This window comes from Zingiber officinale, chromosome 8A (genome assembly GCF_018446385.1).
Source record: "Zingiber officinale cultivar Zhangliang chromosome 8A, Zo_v1.1, whole genome shotgun sequence".
Taxonomy (NCBI): domain Eukaryota; kingdom Viridiplantae; phylum Streptophyta; class Magnoliopsida; order Zingiberales; family Zingiberaceae; genus Zingiber; species Zingiber officinale.
The window spans coordinates 6,519,031-6,536,954 of record NC_056000.1 but is presented as its reverse complement, the minus strand read 5'-3'; the positions used below and the strand labels follow the sequence as shown (position 1 = coordinate 6,536,954).

The following is a 17,924-nucleotide window of genomic DNA, read 5'->3' as shown; positions in this document are numbered from 1 at the left end:
ATTCTGAGGGGTCAATGCCACGCGGGAGTCAAAAGGCCAGGTGGCCGACCGGAGAAGGATGGCCCGACCTCCCGGCCGGCCGACCGGTGAATAGTCGATGGCAAAAGTCGCCCCGACAGAAGTCGGGGTTCCGACGCTCGATTGAACAGTAACGAAGGGCCGAGCGGACGTCATGATCGTCCAAAGGCAATATAACATACTGCTAGTAGTCCCTACATAACATCTCACCGAAGATCTCCCCAGCATGCCGATGGAAAGAGAAGGTTGGACGTGAAGTAAGTGCCAGCCGGACGGACGCCCCGTCCCGCCGGCCGGACGGACGCCCCGTCCCGCCGGCCGGACAGACGCCCCGTCCCGCCGGCCGGACGGACGCCCCGTCCCGCCGGCCGGACGGACGCCCCGTCCCGCCGGCCGGACCGACGCCCCGTCCCGCCGGCCGGACCAACGCCCCGGCCTGTGGTCGGTAAAGAAGGACGAACATCTTATGACAGCTGTCAAGTCCTATGGCTAGGCCATACTCCAAGTCTGACAACGAGGTGTTCTGTTGTCCCATCGAAGACGTGCTTGGACTGTAGCAGTATGGCATCAGGTAAGCTTTCTGACAGACACATACCGAGGTATGGGCTACGGACACGTATGTGCCTCGGTGGACGTGCAGGAGCTCTTTCACCGCTCTATATAAAGAGCCTTATACTTCGCCGGAGGTACGCGTGAGACGCCTTTGGAGCCACTTTTTTCACTACTTGCTTACCTGACTTGAGCATCGGAGGGTCGACGCCGGGAACCCCTTCCCGGCCCGACTTCTGTGCAGGTTCGTCGGAGGTTCGTGCAACCAGTCGAAGATCCACGTCAACAGTCTGGGAGCGCCACGTGCCCAGCGTCCGTTGATTCAGCATTCGGACAGGATCAAATATAATCAAGAGAATTAGCCGAACATATAAAATCTAGTTTCATATCAATCCGATGTCGTTTGGTCCATCAAACGATATCAGATTGACATGAAACTAGATTTTATGTGCTCAACTAATTCTCTTGATATATATTCTTACCCTCAAACATCATCGTACCCTTAAACATCAATTTGACCCAATATATTTACAGTAATGAATTGTTGAATACAAATTGAATTTTTCAAATATATTCATGTTCAAAAAATTATTGCTCTTAATATATTAAGTCAAATTTATGTTTGAGTTCATGGATATAATCAGGAGAGGTGGACTAACACATAAAAACTAATTTCATATTAATCCGGAGGCATTTGGTCCATCAGTCGATTTTGCCCAAAACTAACTAATGATATCATATTGATATAAAACTAGTTTTTATGTATTAGCCTACCTTTCCTGATTATATTCATGTTAGTACAGCGGGGCCGATAAGAGAGGAGGGGTGAATTGCCTACAAATAAAGAATACCCTCCTCTACGCTTTTCAACTTAAATAATAATAATAGCAACAATAAAATCTAATATAAACAGTAATAAAAGAGAGACAGAGAATTTAACTTGATTACAACTCAGGGGGTTGTTAATCCAAGACAGTCGAACAACTCTACTAGAATGTTTTATTCACTGTAGGCATAGAAGCCTTTTTGCTCAGAAGTTGTTAGGAAGTTGTTACAGAGTTGAATGTTAATTTCCTAACTCCAGGGACCTTTATAGAGTTTCTGGAAAACTTATCTCGAGCCTTGAGGGTACCTCCAACGAGGTTGAGGGCGCCTCCAGCCGAGTAGATGGATAAAACTTTATCCATCTACGAAAATGGTCACTAGACTGGGCCTGAGGCACCTCCAATGCCCTTGAGGCGCCTTATACATGGTTGAAGGCGCCTTCAAGCCTGCAGTCAGCGCAGGCGCCTTCAGCAATTCGTTGAAGGCACCTCTAGCTAGGGTTTCCAGCTCCTTTTGACTTGTTTTCTTCTTCCGATGCTCCGAATGCATGGGTGATTGTGGCCAACCGAAATAGGGTTCACCCGAATCCAATTTCCGGCCTTCTCCTCGAGCAGACTTCCAATCCGGCTTATCGTCCCTCGAATGCCGTGCACGTTCTTATCGTAGGGCTGTGCAAAAAAACCGACAAATCGAAAATCGAACCAGAACCTGTAGCTTACCGGTTCCGGTTTATCGGTTGGTTCTCGGTTTTGGATTTTTTTTACCGATTTAACCGGTAAAACTGAAATACTCGTGAGGATTACTTGGCGAGCCATGAACTAAACTATGTGCAATGTTGTCCATAGCCTCAGCCTTAGTCATCAGACACACTATTATGTGTCAACATGGATGCCAATCAGCATTACGTTGGTTACTCAATATGAGATAACAACAGTAATCATTTTTCAACATTAATCATACAATTGATATTATCTAGTTATATGATTTCAACTATACAGTGATAATAATAATTTAAATTTGCATGTGTAAAACTAAACATCAGCAATATCTCTAGTATGCCGATGATGACGACTGAAGCATTAAAAAAAAAGCAAAAAATATATAATACGATTAAAGAAAGCATCAGGAGTTTCAGAGGAAGGAGACTGATGCAAATAAAGTGGTGTTTGAAACAAGTTGCATGGATCTTCACTAAGTACACTTACCCAAGCCTAATAGTTCAATAATCTTTATCGATTCTTGGTTGGAACCGGTTAACCGACCGGAACCGATAGAACCGATAAGATACCGATCAGTTAATCAGTTAATCGCACGACTGTGGACCAAGAACTGATCATCAACCGTCCATGAAGACACATCCAACGGCAATGGATCGCGATCTGTGGACCGCACAACTCCGTGAAACCAACCCGAGGCTATAAATCGGTTCGGTTCGATTGGGTTTGGCATCGAGTTTAAGAAGTTCTTGTGTGCCTTTCCGAATTCTCAAGCGCCGTACCGATAAATCATGGTAAACCGGAATTAACCGGAACTGATAAACCGGTAAATCAGTTAATCGACCGGTTGAACAGGCCTACTTCTCGTCCATCGGTGTACTCTTCCGCAACTCTTTCATCCTTCGGACGCATCGAGCTCGTCGGCTCCCTTCCCATGTCGTCTTTCTCGCTAGCTGCGTCTTCCGCTCGACTTCCTGCGCTCCTAAACTCCTGCATACTTAGACACAGAGATCAAATAAAAAATAGGACCTAATATAACTTGGTTGATCACATCAAAACAACAATAGGATCCAACAATTCACGCCCTTAAATACTAATTTGACTCAATATATTGAAAGCAATGATTTTTTGGACTTGAATTACATTTTTCAAACACATTCATATTTAAAAAAATTACTGCGCTCAATATATTAAGTCAAATTGACATTTGAGAGTATTAATTAATCAGAAGAGGTAGCCGAATATATAAATTAGTTTCATGTTCATCCGAGATCATTTGGTCTATTAGCTAATTTTGCCCAAAATCGACTAATAGACTAAATAACTTCGGATTGACATGAAACTAGCTCTACTTTTTTCTGATTATATCTATGCCTTTAAGTATTATTTTGACATAATATATTGAGTACGGTGATTTTTTGAACATAGATATTTTTTTAAGAAAAATGTAAACGTCAAAATTTTGAGTAAATCAGTCACTGATTTTTTTTTTTTTTATCAAAGTCGATTTGAGCTTAAATTAGATGGACAAAATGATTTCCGATTGACACAAAATTAGTTCCTACATGTTTGACTAGTTTTTTTTTATTATATGTATGTCCTTAAACGTCAATTTGACCTAATATCAAGAGCAATAATTTTTAAAATAAAAATGTTTTGAAAAATTTAATTCATGTTTAAAAAATTATTGTTCTTAATATATTGAGTCAAATTGATGTTTGAGAGTATGGATATAATTATAAGAGGTAGGCGAAGACATGAATGCCAACTGATTTTATCTAACATGAACTTTGATTAAAAAAATAAATCTTACTGACACGAGGGGTAAAATGAGAAATTAATATATAATTTGATAATTTAAAAACTACTCGGCATGATTTAATAATTTTTAAAAATTACCTATTTAGTTCAGTAAAAAATCGTTAATTTTAATTACTTTCTTAAGTGTGTTTAAATTCCTCATTCTCTCTATCCATATGTTCAAAGTTACTTATTGAAGTTTTGCCACATGGTTAGACCAACTTGAATACCGGGGCGAATCTGAGCATTCATCTATATGCGATTCTCATTGGTCCATAGTCGACTCTCACGGATCGCCAGTAGACAAATCTTCAACCGTCCATGAAGACACATCCAACGGCAATGGATCGCGATCTGTGGACCGCACAACTCCGTGAAACCAACCCGAGGCTATAAATCGGTTCGGTTCGAGTGGGTTTGGCATCGAGTTTAAGAAGCTCTTGTGTGCCTTTCCGAATTCTCAAGCGCCGTACCGATAAATCTCGCCGGAACGACATGGACGCGAGCGGAGCGGTGGCGGGCAAGGGGAAGAAGGGAGCAGCCGGTCGCCGGGGCGGTGGCCCTAAGAAGAAGTCAGTCACCCGATCCGTCAAGGCGGGTCTCCAGTTCCCCGTCGGCCGCATTGGCCGCTTCCTCAAGAAGGGGCGGTACGCCCAGCGCGTGGGCTCGGGCGCCCCCGTCTACCTCGCGGCCGTCCTCGAGTACCTCGCCGCCGAGGTGCTGGAGCTGGCCGGGAACGCGGCGCGCGACAACAAGAAGAACAGGATCATCCCGCGCCACGTGCTGCTGGCGATAAGGAACGACGAGGAGCTGGGGAAGCTGCTCGCTGGCGTGACGATTGCACACGGAGGCGTGCTGCCCAACATTAATCCGGTGCTGCTTCCGAAGAAGACGGCCGCCACTGAGGCCAAGCCGGCGAAATCGCCCAAGAAAGCCGCTTGATTAGTATCGTATCTTTCTTTTCTTCGTTAATCTCGTGTAGTTCTGTGTTAATTTCAGGATGTAGGAAATGTTCAATATCGAATGGAATGCGTATGATTTTATGAATTATCTCTTCAAATCTTCCTGGGTTCGTCGTTGTGGCACGATACGTGATCGCTCAGACTTTTGTATTGCATGAACACATCATTTCTTCACCATGCCCAAAATATTTGGATGCTTGCTTCATCTAAAACATGGTTTTATAATTACTGAAATGGGAAGGGAAAAGGTTTACTATGAAAAAACCCAGAGGGAACGAAGGATGATATTATTCGAGCCAGCTTCAGAGAGTTCCTGTGTCACCGAGCTGATGCTGCATATGATTCAAGGCACGCCTTCTCGTTCAATCACCTCTTGGTAGTGGCAATTGTGGCCACAGGGCTTTCTATTGTCTAAATTTAATGAAAAAAAGGAAAATTATTCTACGATATGAAGTCTTTGGTAAAACATGTTTGAGCAAGTCAACTTCAGGAAAAAGGACCTTTTTTCTCTGGAAATGGAGGAGATAACAAACCTCTTGATGAAAATATCCTCCCTTGTACTATAATCATTGACTGGATAGCCGAATTGATCGCCGCAAGAACAATTTCTTCCATCCTCTGTATCAACAAGTTCATTGCCGCCGCCTTCAATGATGCAGTCATCAAAAATGTGAGTGGTCTTCGGATTTGGCCCGTGCAAGACCACACGAGTGTAATCCTCAGACAGTGCCATCTCCGACGGGGGAATCCATGATCTCCGAGCAGGGGGAGAGGGGTACAAGGCCACCAACGAATTCCTTGTTTTGATGCCAAACTCTATCGGAGAATGCCGAGGCCCCGCTGTGCTGCCAGTTGAAACGCCGTCGGATTCAGTGGTAGAAGGTATTTGAATCTTAAGCTGAGACCCAAACACCACCATCCTCTTCTCTTGCATCGAAACACTCTTAACAGAGTCCTCGTTTGTGAGAACATCAAGAAGGCCACGTCCAATGGCCCTTGTCCCTTCTTCGTAGTCCTTGCAGCCTTTTCTGCTGCTGTTCTTAAGGGAAGAGAAGGGCATGGTTTCAAGTATGGAAGTGGGAGAGGCAGCAGTTGAGGGACGATCACGCATCCAGCCTTGTTTGCTGGTGACTGTACTTGACCTGTTCTTCAGCATGAATTCCTGAAATTTTGATCTCAAAAACATAGGAAAACAACTGCAAAGAGCAGGAGAGCAGCTCTATAATAAAGATCACTACCAGCAGGACAGAAAATATACAGCTTACTCTTGTGCAGGGAAAAAAGTGGCCTAAACACCTCAAACCTCAAGGTGGAGCAAAACAAATGAAGTGCGGTGGCGAAGAAGAAAAAGAAAGGCAATCATGGTCTCGTTGTTGCTCATTGGCTCAAAAGAGAGGAAAACAACTGATCATGGAAGGCAGGCCAGCGTCATTAGCCGTCAAAGAACTATCGCTGCTTAACTTGACGTATGGTCCATATCATCTATTGGCATTTATAGCCTGTAATGCCGCGTATAAGATGGAGGCACAGAAGGGACACATGACACACATCCACTTGGCTTAGTCAACCTATTCAATAATATCATCAGTAACCACAGTGTCAATCCAATAATTGAAGATTAGTAGTTGAGTTTAGATGGATTTCTAGTGAGAAGTCTAGTGGTGGCATTTGGATAGTGTTCACGTAAAGGGTTACAAGATAATAAGCATAAAGTAGTCACAAGAAGCTGCTTTTTCATATATATATATATATATATACTCAGGAAAGGGACCAGCTACTTTTCTCGACTAGTGGTGAAAGCTTTAGCATGGAATTGAGTTGGTTGTTCAATTAAAATGGATCACGAAGTGGCCGTGGCAAACTCCTTCCTGCAAACAATGTTTGTAATGCTGCAAACTCCAAAAGGTGATGTAATGTATTGTGTTATTGAAATATTTTATTTTCTCTCTGAGAGAGAATATGTAGAAGTAGATATATATTGTTAATTTAGAGAGGTCAGTTGTAATCCCCGATCAAGAGCTGTAAGTGAAAGAAGCTGCTAAGGACATGAACACCACAAATTTCTTATATGAATGACAGACAATATCTCATCAAACTAAAAACAAGACAAATTATCTTTAATAGCTCTTGGTTCACCTCATATTTTATCTCAATGATCTAATGCTTTAGAGAGAGGAAGGTGATGGAAGTTTCAAGTATCGACAAGTTTTCCCACTATTGCACATACTTGACAAAATTAGAAAGGTTTGTGTTTGGTCGATCTATGTTTTAGTTGATAGAATTGGTTAGACAATAGAATTATTTTGAATTACAAGCCTTTAAATTCAGATAGGAACATATAACTTTAGCGGTTATGGCTTGGAAATATAGATCAAAACTTCATATCCATTCTGGATATTTTGATAGACTGATGGAGCATATTGAAAGGAAGAAAGATATATATCTACATCTTTCTCGCTCTATCAAAAGCCCAGAGTTTGGAGATATATCTAGATGCTATAATGGCTGTTGTATGTGTCAGAATCTCTTACCTCTGCTGAACATTACGACATACAACGCACTAAAGAATTATATGTTATTTTCCTCACAAAAATGGCAAATCGTTTTTGTCATTAGATAGTAATCACACCAGCTCTGAGAAAATTAAACCATACCTAAGAAACTCTATCTTCATCAGAATCCCTTCCTTTTACACTTTTCCATTAAATCAGCACCAAGCCAATCCGAAGCTCTTTTAACTTGTCCTACTCGACCAAATTGATGTTTTGCCAGGCCTTTCACTTGATTGAGCATGTTGTGTGGGGTAGCAGCTATCATCACCATTTGGGCAAGACCAGTCTGATTGGACTTAATTCCATGAAATGCTCCATGTTTTCACGTAAGATATCAAAGACAAATTAAACTCGCTGCCAAAATTGATGTCTCTCTCGGAGTTGTCATAGTGCAGACCTAGTCAAGGTGCTCGATCTTATCCTTAAGGGCCATATTTTAAATACAAGTAGGCTTCAATTGATTAGTCTGAAATTACTGCTGAGAAGATAAGACTCCAATATTTTATCTGTTTTTCATTGAATCGATGGTAGATGACTAGAGTAAAACTCTTCATCATTATACAGGAAACAATTGCTTAATAAGTAAAATCAAGCAGGAGATTTACACAGATGGTGCACATCAACTAATGAAATGCAATCACTAAGTTTAGGAACTGTTTAAACCCTACTTAGAATTAAATTTTAAGCTCCATAAGAATCTCATTTTACTTACTAATCAATCTGCAATAGAAAGTATGTGATCACTGCAAGAAATGCATGAGGTATGGAGATTGAAGATTCTTCAAGTTAAGACAGAGGAAAAACAGAAAAATCCAACCTGAGTTGTCATTCCATTTGTCTTAATCAAGCACCGCATTATCTTTTAGGTGGACAGCAATGTTTTGAAGGGACACTACCAAATCCTGTAATCCAAAAAATAGATGAACCAAAAACATCACGTGAGATAGTTGGATAGTTAGTCTTTACATGTGAAATTAGAAAGTCGCTTTTTTTTTTTTGGTGTTCAATCATTTCATGATTTAAATGTGAAAGTTAATTAGATTACCAATTTCATTGTTTCTGCTAGTAAAAAGAAGGCCACCATTTTTGACATCAATTAACATTATAAAAGTAAGACAGGGATGTCTGCCCCAGTGCCCACTGAACAAACTTTGACATGTAACTAAGTTCCTCTGTCTTCTAGAAGAAAAATGGGGCTAGTAACCAACCTGTATAATTGATAAAAGCACATATGGGGAAGATTCCTAATCTTTGAAAGCAGAGTAGGTTCGTGGAGTAAATTTGGATTTTTATTCATTGATTCAAGGCAATTACAGAATTTTTCTTATTTAGCCAATGTTATGAGACTTAGTTTGACTCGCTAAGGATCAGTTTGGCGTTGCTTGGTCTTGGTTCTCTTATCTGTTCAGACTCAATCTGGTAGGCAGTGTTTGAGTATTAGAATGAGCTTTAGAACAGGAAATTGTAGATGATTAATAATCAATAACTTAATTCAGATGACTATAAAGAGAAGAGGAACGTGGTGGAAGAATGCCAAAAAGGAAAATTTAATACAAGACCTAAATAGCAAGTGAGCCCGATCATCATTCGCTACATCCACAAGGTCCAGTTTTGAGAGCGCGCAGATTAAAGGGCTGAAGGGTCTGGCTCCATCACATATCATCAACACCTCCTCCCACCCTCTAACCTCCTCCCTCCCACTAACCGTTATTCACCTTCTTTCACATAGTACGAGAAGGGATTGTGAGGGATACAATCACATTTTGCTACAACATAAATATTGATATTTATACAGCGGACAAAATAATTCTAAATTTGGTAACCAAGCACACTAAATTCAGGGATGACATCCTGAGATTTAAAAATTGAGATACATGTATTAAGGCTGATCCTTCCCATTAAAGTTATAACTACAGAAGGGAAGGAGTTCCCCTTAGACAAATGATCAAAACATGCATGCATACTCTATGACCTTCCGCGGCCTCTGAAGCCACCATGCCCACCTCTAGGAGGTCCCCCTCTACTACCCCTAGGGCCGCCTCTTCCACGAAAGCCTCCACCACGTCCACCTCCACGGCCTCCACCTCTTCTGCCACCACGACCACCTCTTGTGGCTCCCTCTTGCCCCCTGCACGAGGAAATTTAGCACATCGGGGTAAGTTTTTCAACCCAGGATGACAATGCAAGACGGCGGTTTCAAATCCTCAGACCGAGGCATACTTTAATTTATGAAGCCTGAAGTGCATAAATTATTGGATGCAACAACTCATCATAGATATTCTAGAGAACCAAGTATTTGTTCTTAGCTACCAACAAAAAAAAATCTCAAACAATCTTTGGTTCAAATATAGATGTCGATAACCATCTAATGCAAAATGTAGTAAACAGTTGCATGGTTTTAATCTATTGACTGTAAAAGAAGGGATTCAATTTGCTAAAGTTGTCTTATTTTGGTGTTAATACGTTTCCTAATTCCGAGTTTGCTGCGAACAGGTTAAATGGAGTTTCATCAATGTCATGGTTTGTTAAATTTCTAATTTCCGATGTCTTGAAAGATAGTAGGGATGTTGTTGGTTTCGTGTTAGTAGAAGCTTAATGTGTTGGAGAAAGCTTCAACTTATTCACATGGAAGTATAACCGAATGTTATATATTATGTAAAACTACAAGCAATATATTTATACAACACACAAAAAATTTGAATTATACACTGGTTACCAACTCTTAACGAAAATAACTTTCCATTAAAGCAACAAATGATGCACATAACAACTAGAACAATGATAAATACTGCAGAAGCTAATCATTAACAAATGTCAAATTGAATTATATTAACTACCGTAATGACCTGAACCTGCATTTGACTTCATAACACATCATGGTGGCAAAAGGCGAATACGCTCGCCCCCAGCGCCCCCGCCAACCCGTCCCAAGGCCAACACGGAGAAGGTAAATCACGGGCGGCTACTAGCCTTTGGAATAGTGACTAGCACATAAGGGAGGTATTTACCTCGGCTTTGCCAAGATTCGAACCCCAGACCTCATGGTGACAACACCTCATGTGCTAGCCACTAGACCCATCCGAGGGAACTGACTTCACAACTCATCATGGAACTACAATCAGAGGATGTGCAATTGGCATTATGTAGAGATGACCAAAAGTGAAAAAAGTGCGCACAGATATTCTTCCAACATTTTTCATCCATACAGCAACTAATGACAAGGAAATGGCTAGACAAGCTATGCATCACATAAAGTATAATTGCTAGAAATAATTATGTACAGAATCAGAAAATGGTGTATGCTATATAAAATGGGATGACAACAATTAAACAGACAAATAAGAATAAAATAGATGATCATAGTAATTGATATATGCTGTATAGAATGGTCAGAAACAACGTAAATCTGAGCTTGTGCATACTTTGGCCTCGGAAGAAATCGCGCTAATGGCAACAATTTCGCAGGGTCAATGAAGAATTTGTCACCAGTTGAATAGGAATTCGCTATTATTCCCGCTAGCATCTTGATTGAAAAAAACTGCACGGATAAAAGAAAAAAATTCTAAGGAGAGGATCAAACTGTCTCCCAAATTGCAAAACTACGAGAAACTGTGTTGATACCGCTTCGTTTATTGGGCCAAAAATTTCATCAACCTTGCCAATCTGAGTCTTGTTCTCCAAGTATATCGGGGCATTGAAATAAGGCATCTTCTCGCTCGGCATTGAAATAAGGTATCTTCTCGTTCGTGAGCTTCGTGACAGCATCCCCTTCGCAGGCATGGAGAAACGTAGATATCTCTACACCGAGTAGCGCAACCAATCAGATCGAGATGTTAAACAAACGGGACCTATCGGAAGTAAAGAGGGAACAAGAATCTTTGCGAGGTAACGAAGAAGAAACCCACCTACAACTTCGGAGGGCGGACCTTCGTCGTAACCTCTCCCGCCACCGCCACGTCCTCCGAACCGCCCACCTCTGCCGCCACCTTGCCCCCCATCCCTGCCTCTAAAACCGCCGTCGCCGCCCATTGTAGGCCGCATTCTTGTTTCGTAGGTAGGTTGGCTACGATACTGATGGACGTCCAGTTCTCATCGCCTCTGGACTTCTTTGGTTTCAAGGGACTAGGGTTTTGTGAGGCACTTAATTATCATCTTGACAAAAACAACCCCGTATGTGCATGACATTTAATTAGCATCACAAGGGTATTCTAATCATATTATTATGAGTTGGGTTGGCCGGCCTGAATTTGCATTCGTGAGAAAGTTCAAAATTTTTATACTCGTCATTTTTAAAGGATCCTCAGATCCCTACACAATATAATTATGGTTGGATCGGGTAATTAGTGATAATTTCTTTTTAAATTTATCTTTTATTTAAGTTATAATTTAGTTCATCCATTAAATTATAATTTAGATCGGAATGAACGATCGAAGATCGTCCAGAGACTATTGATGATGGACAGATGGCTGGACTATCAGGTGCCAAGTCACCTCTAGATGACTTTCGATTGTCCATTATAATTCAAACTATAATCTCGATGAGAAAATGAATATAAAAGAAATCATAACTAATTATAATAGAATCATGACTATAATTAGGATTGTAAATGAACAAGCTTGATGTTGAGCTTGGTAAGAGCTTGTTTATGTTCGTTCAATATACATAAGATTAATTAAACAAACAATCTTAAACAGCTCGTTAAGCTAAATAAACAAGCTTGAATACATATGTGTTCAACTCGTTAACGTTGGTGAACAATGTTCACGAATCATATTCATTAATAAAACTCTTTTCAATATGCTAAATAAATAATAAAATAAATAAATTTAAATTATCAAACTCAATAACCAATCAAACAACTAAAAGTTTCAAACAAACTTGAATTAATAGCTTAATAACATCTAAATGAACCAAGCTCAAGCCAAGCTTGAATTGAGAACTTGATAATATCTAAACGAACTAAGTTCAAGTCAAATTTCAAACAAACTCAATCTCATAAAAAATAAACTAAACCAAACTTGAACACTCATTTCAAAAGCTTGGTTCGTTTTAAATTCGACTTGGTTCGGCTTGGTTACCTTATAAAATAAACTTGAACACTCCAAAACTCAGTTTGACTCAGCTCGATTTATTTACAACCCTAATTATAATTTAATCATAATTATTGATCCTGTCCGAACCAGAAGTCAACAGACGCTGGGCACGTGACGCTCCAAGGCTCGCTGATGTAGGTCTCCAACTAGTGTCGAGATGCTCCGGCTATCCTGCACAGAAGTCGAGCCGGGAAGGGGATTCCCAGCGACGACCCTCCGACGCTCAAGTCAGGTAAATCACGATGAACAAGGTGGCTCCAGAAGTCTCAGAGTACATACCAGCCTCCTTTGTCGATGAAACCTGAGGTTCTTTATATAGAGCTGTGAAAGGTTTGGGCACGCGTACCAAGGTGCATAAGTGTCCCCTGTCCTATCCTAGGTATGCGGCTGTCAGAAAGCTTACCTGTCCTTTCCTAGGTACGCGGCTGTCAGAAAGTTTACCTGACCCATATCGCTACAGTCAAAGCATGCCCTCGATGGGACAGCAGAATCCCCTATCACAAGATTTGGAGCATGACACACACGTGAAACCTACAGGTTGTCAGAGAAAGAAATCCTCTGGCCCTTTCCTTTGCTCCAAACTTGTAGTCCGAGCGGAAAGATACCTAAACATCCGACCGGACATCCGCAGTGGTTTACTTGTGCTTTGTGGAGACTAACAAACAGGGGTGCTTTATGACTGTGATCGGTCAAAAGGTCAGCTCGGTCCATGACCTTTTTAACTGAGCGTCGGAACCCCGATTTGACAGGGTGCCTACCAACTATAAGTGCAACCCGGCCGGACCCTTCCGGGTACTCGATTCCATCGGCCGGCCGGCAGTCCAGTCGGACCGGCCATCTATGGCCGTCCGTCCGGTCGGACCACACTCTCCTCTGGGTGGGCGGCTGTTCCGGTGACTTCCACTTGGCGTTGACTTTGCCAGAGAAGGGGGGGGCCCGCTCTTACTACCGGATCACTTGCCTTCCCTTCAAGTCTAGTCGAAGGAGGCGCATAGTCCGACTGACTGGACTATGAGTCTAGCCGAACGGCTCTTCCATGCTAATCTCCTCCGCTCGGTCAGCGGCAGAGGTATCCTTGAATGAATCAATGATGGCTTTCGCCGGATCTCCTTGCGTTCTGCGCCAATCTTCGACATCAATGTCGATCATACCTTCATTAAATGCTCCGAATGATTGACTGCCACGTGGAGCAATGCCATCAGAGTACGGAGGCGGTTGCATGATATTTTGATGTGACCGAAGCAATTCGAAATAAACGGCTAGATGTATGCATTGATTCCCGTGACCTGGATCCGACGGTGGAGGCCGACCGGCCCTCACCCTATAAATTCTTCGTTTCCTTCTCGCCTTCACACGCCTCCGTTACCTCTACTGTTGCTCTCTGCGCTGTGGAGCTCCGGCGATCTTGTTGCTGCCTTCTGACGCTCTCCGGCGCCTTTCCTCGATTCATCTCCCCTCAGTAAGGTTTTAGATCTCTCCTCCTTCCTTTCCGGTATCTAATCCGTATTTCTTCCCCTAGCTCGAGTCTTTGAAATTCCATTCCTTCGTCTTTGGAACTTCCTTTTTGATTTCTTCTGCCCCGATCATGGCCAGTTCTTCTCATCCCGAAGAACAATCCTTAGGCCCATGGTATACTACCATGCGATCTCGTTTCGAACAACGGGATTTTGATATTTTGGCTGACAATTTCGAAATCCCCGAGGATATCGAAGTTCGCCTAGCTGGTCCTGCCGCTCGGCCACACAGACCGCCGCGCGGTGGTTTCTGTGTCTTTCGCGACCAATTTACCGCCGGTCTGCGGTTCCCCGTCCATCCTTTTATAGCAGACGTCTGCAATTATTTTGGCGTGCCGCTCGGAAGTTTAGTACCAAACACCTTCCGTCTCCTCTGCGGCGTTGTCGTTTTGTTCAAGATTCACAACATTCCCCTCCGACCGGAGGTCTTCTTTTATTATCCTAAGCAAGCCGAGCCGGGCACCTTTATGTTCCAAGCTCGGCCCGGTTTAGTCTTCTTCAATAAACTACCCACTTCCAATAAACATTGGAAGGACTATTATTTCTACCTCCGCATGCCCAGTCAGCCAAACTTTCCGACCCAGTGGCAAGTCAGTCTACCTCCCCCTCCCGAACTGAAGAAATTCAAGACCCGACCGGACTATCTTCACGCCGCAAATGTACTAGCCGGTCTACGACTTGACATCAACAAGCTTCTTCACGAGGGAGTGATGTACATTTTTGGGCTGAGTCCTATACGGACCCCACTTCCGACCGGCTTCGGTAAGAACTTTGCTTTGGCACTTGCTTTAATTGCTAACTGATTTCTTTTTCTCTTCATGCAGCTGACATCGTCATGGACTCGGTGATGGCCGGCGTTCTAAAGAGAAAGGCAGCAGCGCTGGAGGCTGTGGCAGCCAAAGAAATGAAGGCGCTGGGTATTCAGCCGGTCGGTTCTCACGAAGGAGAGAGCGGCACCCAGGCTGAATCGGCCGCTCAGGCCTCTCAACAGCATGTGGACAGCGGCGCTACCCCCTCCAGGGAACCAACGGCCCCCGAGGAAGGGTCCGTTCGGGAGGAGGATCAGCCGCTGCAAAAGAGACGCCGAGTGGAGACCCCGCTACGCTCGGCTACCTCCGCGGTCCAACCCTCTGACCGGGCCGCCTCGACTGCGAAAGGGAAGGCACCGGTGCCTGAGACCATTTCATCTGACCGGACGCCTTCTGACTGGGACGAGCTGACTGCTCCGGTCGAGGCCACTCCGGTCGACACTCTCCCCCCCGCTCGCCGTTCAGTCCAACGTTCGACCATCCATTCGCGGTCTTCTGCGCCAGCTTCTGATCCCGGTCGGGCGATCCCTGGGCACGGCCGCACAATACGGGTTACTCTTCATCTTCCGACTGAAGAGTTGCTGCCAGAAGCTGACCGGACGACCGTGCCCGAGCACACTGTTACTTTGAAAGGGCCCCTCGCCGAGATGTGGGCCGACGCTCGGGCGCGCGTAGCACTGATCCCTCTCCAGAACTTAGCCAACAGCCACATGCAAGCGGCTACGGGGGTAAGTTCTTCGTTGTTTTTTGTTTTTTGTTTTACCTAAAATATTTCCGCTCGGCTTCTAACAACTGCGCCGTCGCGTTTCATAGGTGTGTGGAAGAGATAGCAGTTTCCGCCTGGCTATGGCGGACGAGGAGATAAGGCAACTGCGGGCGGTGGTCCGGGCGGCTCCCAAGGACCTTCCTACTCCGAAATGCAAAAAGAGTCAAGAAAACTCAAACTCGCTAGTCCGGCGTAAGAAAACAGTGATCGGCCCACGCCCTAGCCGAGTCCGAGCGGCAGTCAAGTCGCTTGACACAAAGATAACTCGCCACCACTCGGAAGAACACGGCCATCTCCGATCCGGAGAAGAAAACGTGGAGGCCGGGTCCCGAGGTTGAAGATAAAGGAGCCGGAGCGGCTCGATCGGGAGAAGGCAGCCGCCGATCGGAGAAGATTGAACGTCTGAATGAGGCCCGACAAGCTCCCAGGCAACCTTCAAGGAATACCGGGATGCCGAGCCGAGCCGAGTCGCCGCTCTCCGACAAAGTTACATCCGATCGCCCGAGTTCTCGGAGAAAATTTGCGAGCGGATGTACTCGGCTTTCGACCTGGCAATTACGGCCACTATGACCTATCTGAAGTCGAAGGGCCTTCTTCCGGAGTCCACCAATATTCCAGCCGGCGATCAAGTGGAGCTCCTGAGCAACATTCCGAGGGACCTCTACGACTACATCGAGTAATTTTTGTAATTTCGCCGCTCGGCTGAACATGAACCTTTTTGTACTTAGGCCACTCGACCTAAGGTTCTAATTTTAATGAAATGCTTTCCTTTCGTGTACTCTATCTTTTTGCACTGTTCCCTGGCTAACACTTGTACGGTCCGCTCGTCTTCTATCACATCATACCTTGGGCATTCGAGGTGCATTCTTCCAGAATGAAGTGTTTTCCCCAGCTCTTCCGTCCGGCCGAATATCAATCTGGGCTGCTAGCCAGAATCGCTCGCTATAAGCCGATCCGAACCTTTTATACCTCGAGTCCGATCGGAAAATAGCTTCGGTCTGACAATCGGCGGGGAATACGGATAATCGCAGTGTCGACGATATTCCGCTCGGATTATTTATAGACGCCGGCTCGTCTCTTGATTTTTAACGACGGAGCTCGTCGGCGCGGATATTTATAGCCGGTCGGCGCGGCTCTCGATCTTTAACGACGGAGCTCGTCGGCGCGGATATTTATAGCCGGTCGGCGCGGCTCTCGATCTTTAACGACGGTGCTCGTCGGTCTTCCGCTCGGAGGGTTTATAGACGCCGGCTCGTCTCTTGATCTTTAACGACGGTGCTCGTCGGTCTTCCGCTCGGAGGGTTTATGGCGGCCGGCTCGTCTCTTGATCTTTAACGACGGTGCTCGTCGGTCTTCCGCTCGGAGGGTTTATAGACGCCGGCTCGTCTCTTGATCTTTAACGACGGTGCTCGTCGGTCTTCCGCTCGGAGGGTTTATAGACGCCGGCTCGTCTCTTGATCTTTAACGACGGTGCTCGTCGGTCTTCCGCTCGGAGGGTTTATAGACGCCGGCTCGTCTCTTGATCTTTAACGACGGTGCTCGTCGGTCTTCCGCTCGGAGGGTTTATAGGCGCCGGCTCGTCTCTTGATCTTTAACGACGGTGCTCGTCGGCGCGGATATTTATAGCCGGTCGGCGCGGCTCTGCGGTTTAACGTCTGGGCTAGACGGCCGTCAAGGCTAATTTTGACACTTCCGTTCGGAGTTGCTCTTCGCCTTTCCCCCAGCTTGGATAATGCCCTCCTGGCCGCACGGCTCAGGATCTACTTCATCGAGTATTTTGGCTCGGATAATATACCTCCGTTCGAAGGGTACGGGGCCTTCGATCTTCGAGCGTTTGGCTTGACCAATTTAATTCCGGCCGAACGGCACGGGTTATTTGCTTACAAGTCTAACCACATAAACCTCCCGGCCGATCGGCCTGGGGGCCTTCGCGCTACGATGATAATGCCTTATATTCGCTCCTTTGACTTTTCATCTCGCATTCAAGTATTTCGAAATGAAATACACAGGGTGATTTACAGTGATACACCTTTCACCCTGCCCGGTAAGGCTGGAGGTGGTTCGCGCTCCACGGCCTATCTAGCTGCCGTCCGTCCTCATCCTCCAGATAATACGCGCCCGAGCGGAGCTTTTCGATGATTTTGAAAGGGCCTGCCCATGGCGCTTCAAGCTTGCCGACGTCGCCGACCGGCTTGACTTTCTTCCAGACAAGATCGCCGACTTGGAACGATCTGGGAATTACGCGCCGGTTGTAGTTTTGCTTCATCCGCTGACGGTACGCCATCAGCCGAACGGAAGCCTTTGCCCTCTCTTCTTCTA

General features: G+C 44.7%; 2 protein-coding genes and 1 pseudogene across 5 annotated transcripts; 1 reads left to right on the top strand and 2 right to left on the bottom strand.

The window, feature by feature from the left end:
• The first annotated feature begins 4,301 nt into the window (after window positions 1–4,301).
• LOC122012145 (probable histone H2A.5) lies at window positions 4,302–4,958 on the top strand. The gene has a single exon (XM_042568597.1). The coding sequence runs from the start codon at window positions 4,404–4,406 to the stop codon at window positions 4,848–4,850; it is 447 nt and encodes a 148-aa protein (XP_042424531.1). The 5' UTR covers window positions 4,302–4,403; the 3' UTR covers window positions 4,851–4,958.
• Window positions 4,959–5,071: 113 nt separating this feature from the next.
• Window positions 5,072–6,365, bottom strand: LOC122012143 (FCS-Like Zinc finger 8-like). 4 transcript variants are annotated; one of them, XM_042568594.1, is made up of 3 exons: window positions 6,129–6,365; window positions 5,371–6,032; window positions 5,072–5,281 (listed from the first exon to the last, which is right to left on the bottom strand). In XM_042568594.1, the coding sequence occupies exons 2-3, from the start codon at window positions 6,024–6,026 to the stop codon at window positions 5,275–5,277; spliced, it is 663 nt and encodes a 220-aa protein (XP_042424528.1). In that variant the 5' UTR covers window positions 6,027–6,032; window positions 6,129–6,365; the 3' UTR covers window positions 5,072–5,274. The 4 variants fall into 4 exon arrangements, with proteins under 4 accessions (XP_042424528.1, XP_042424529.1, XP_042424527.1 ...); XM_042568595.1 differs by having other exon boundaries at window positions 6,136–6,363; XM_042568593.1 differs by having other exon boundaries at window positions 5,371–6,361.
• Window positions 6,366–9,183: 2,818 nt separating this feature from the next.
• LOC122012144 lies at window positions 9,184–11,533 on the bottom strand (annotated as a pseudogene).
• Between the last annotated feature and the right edge of the window lie 6,391 nt (window positions 11,534–17,924).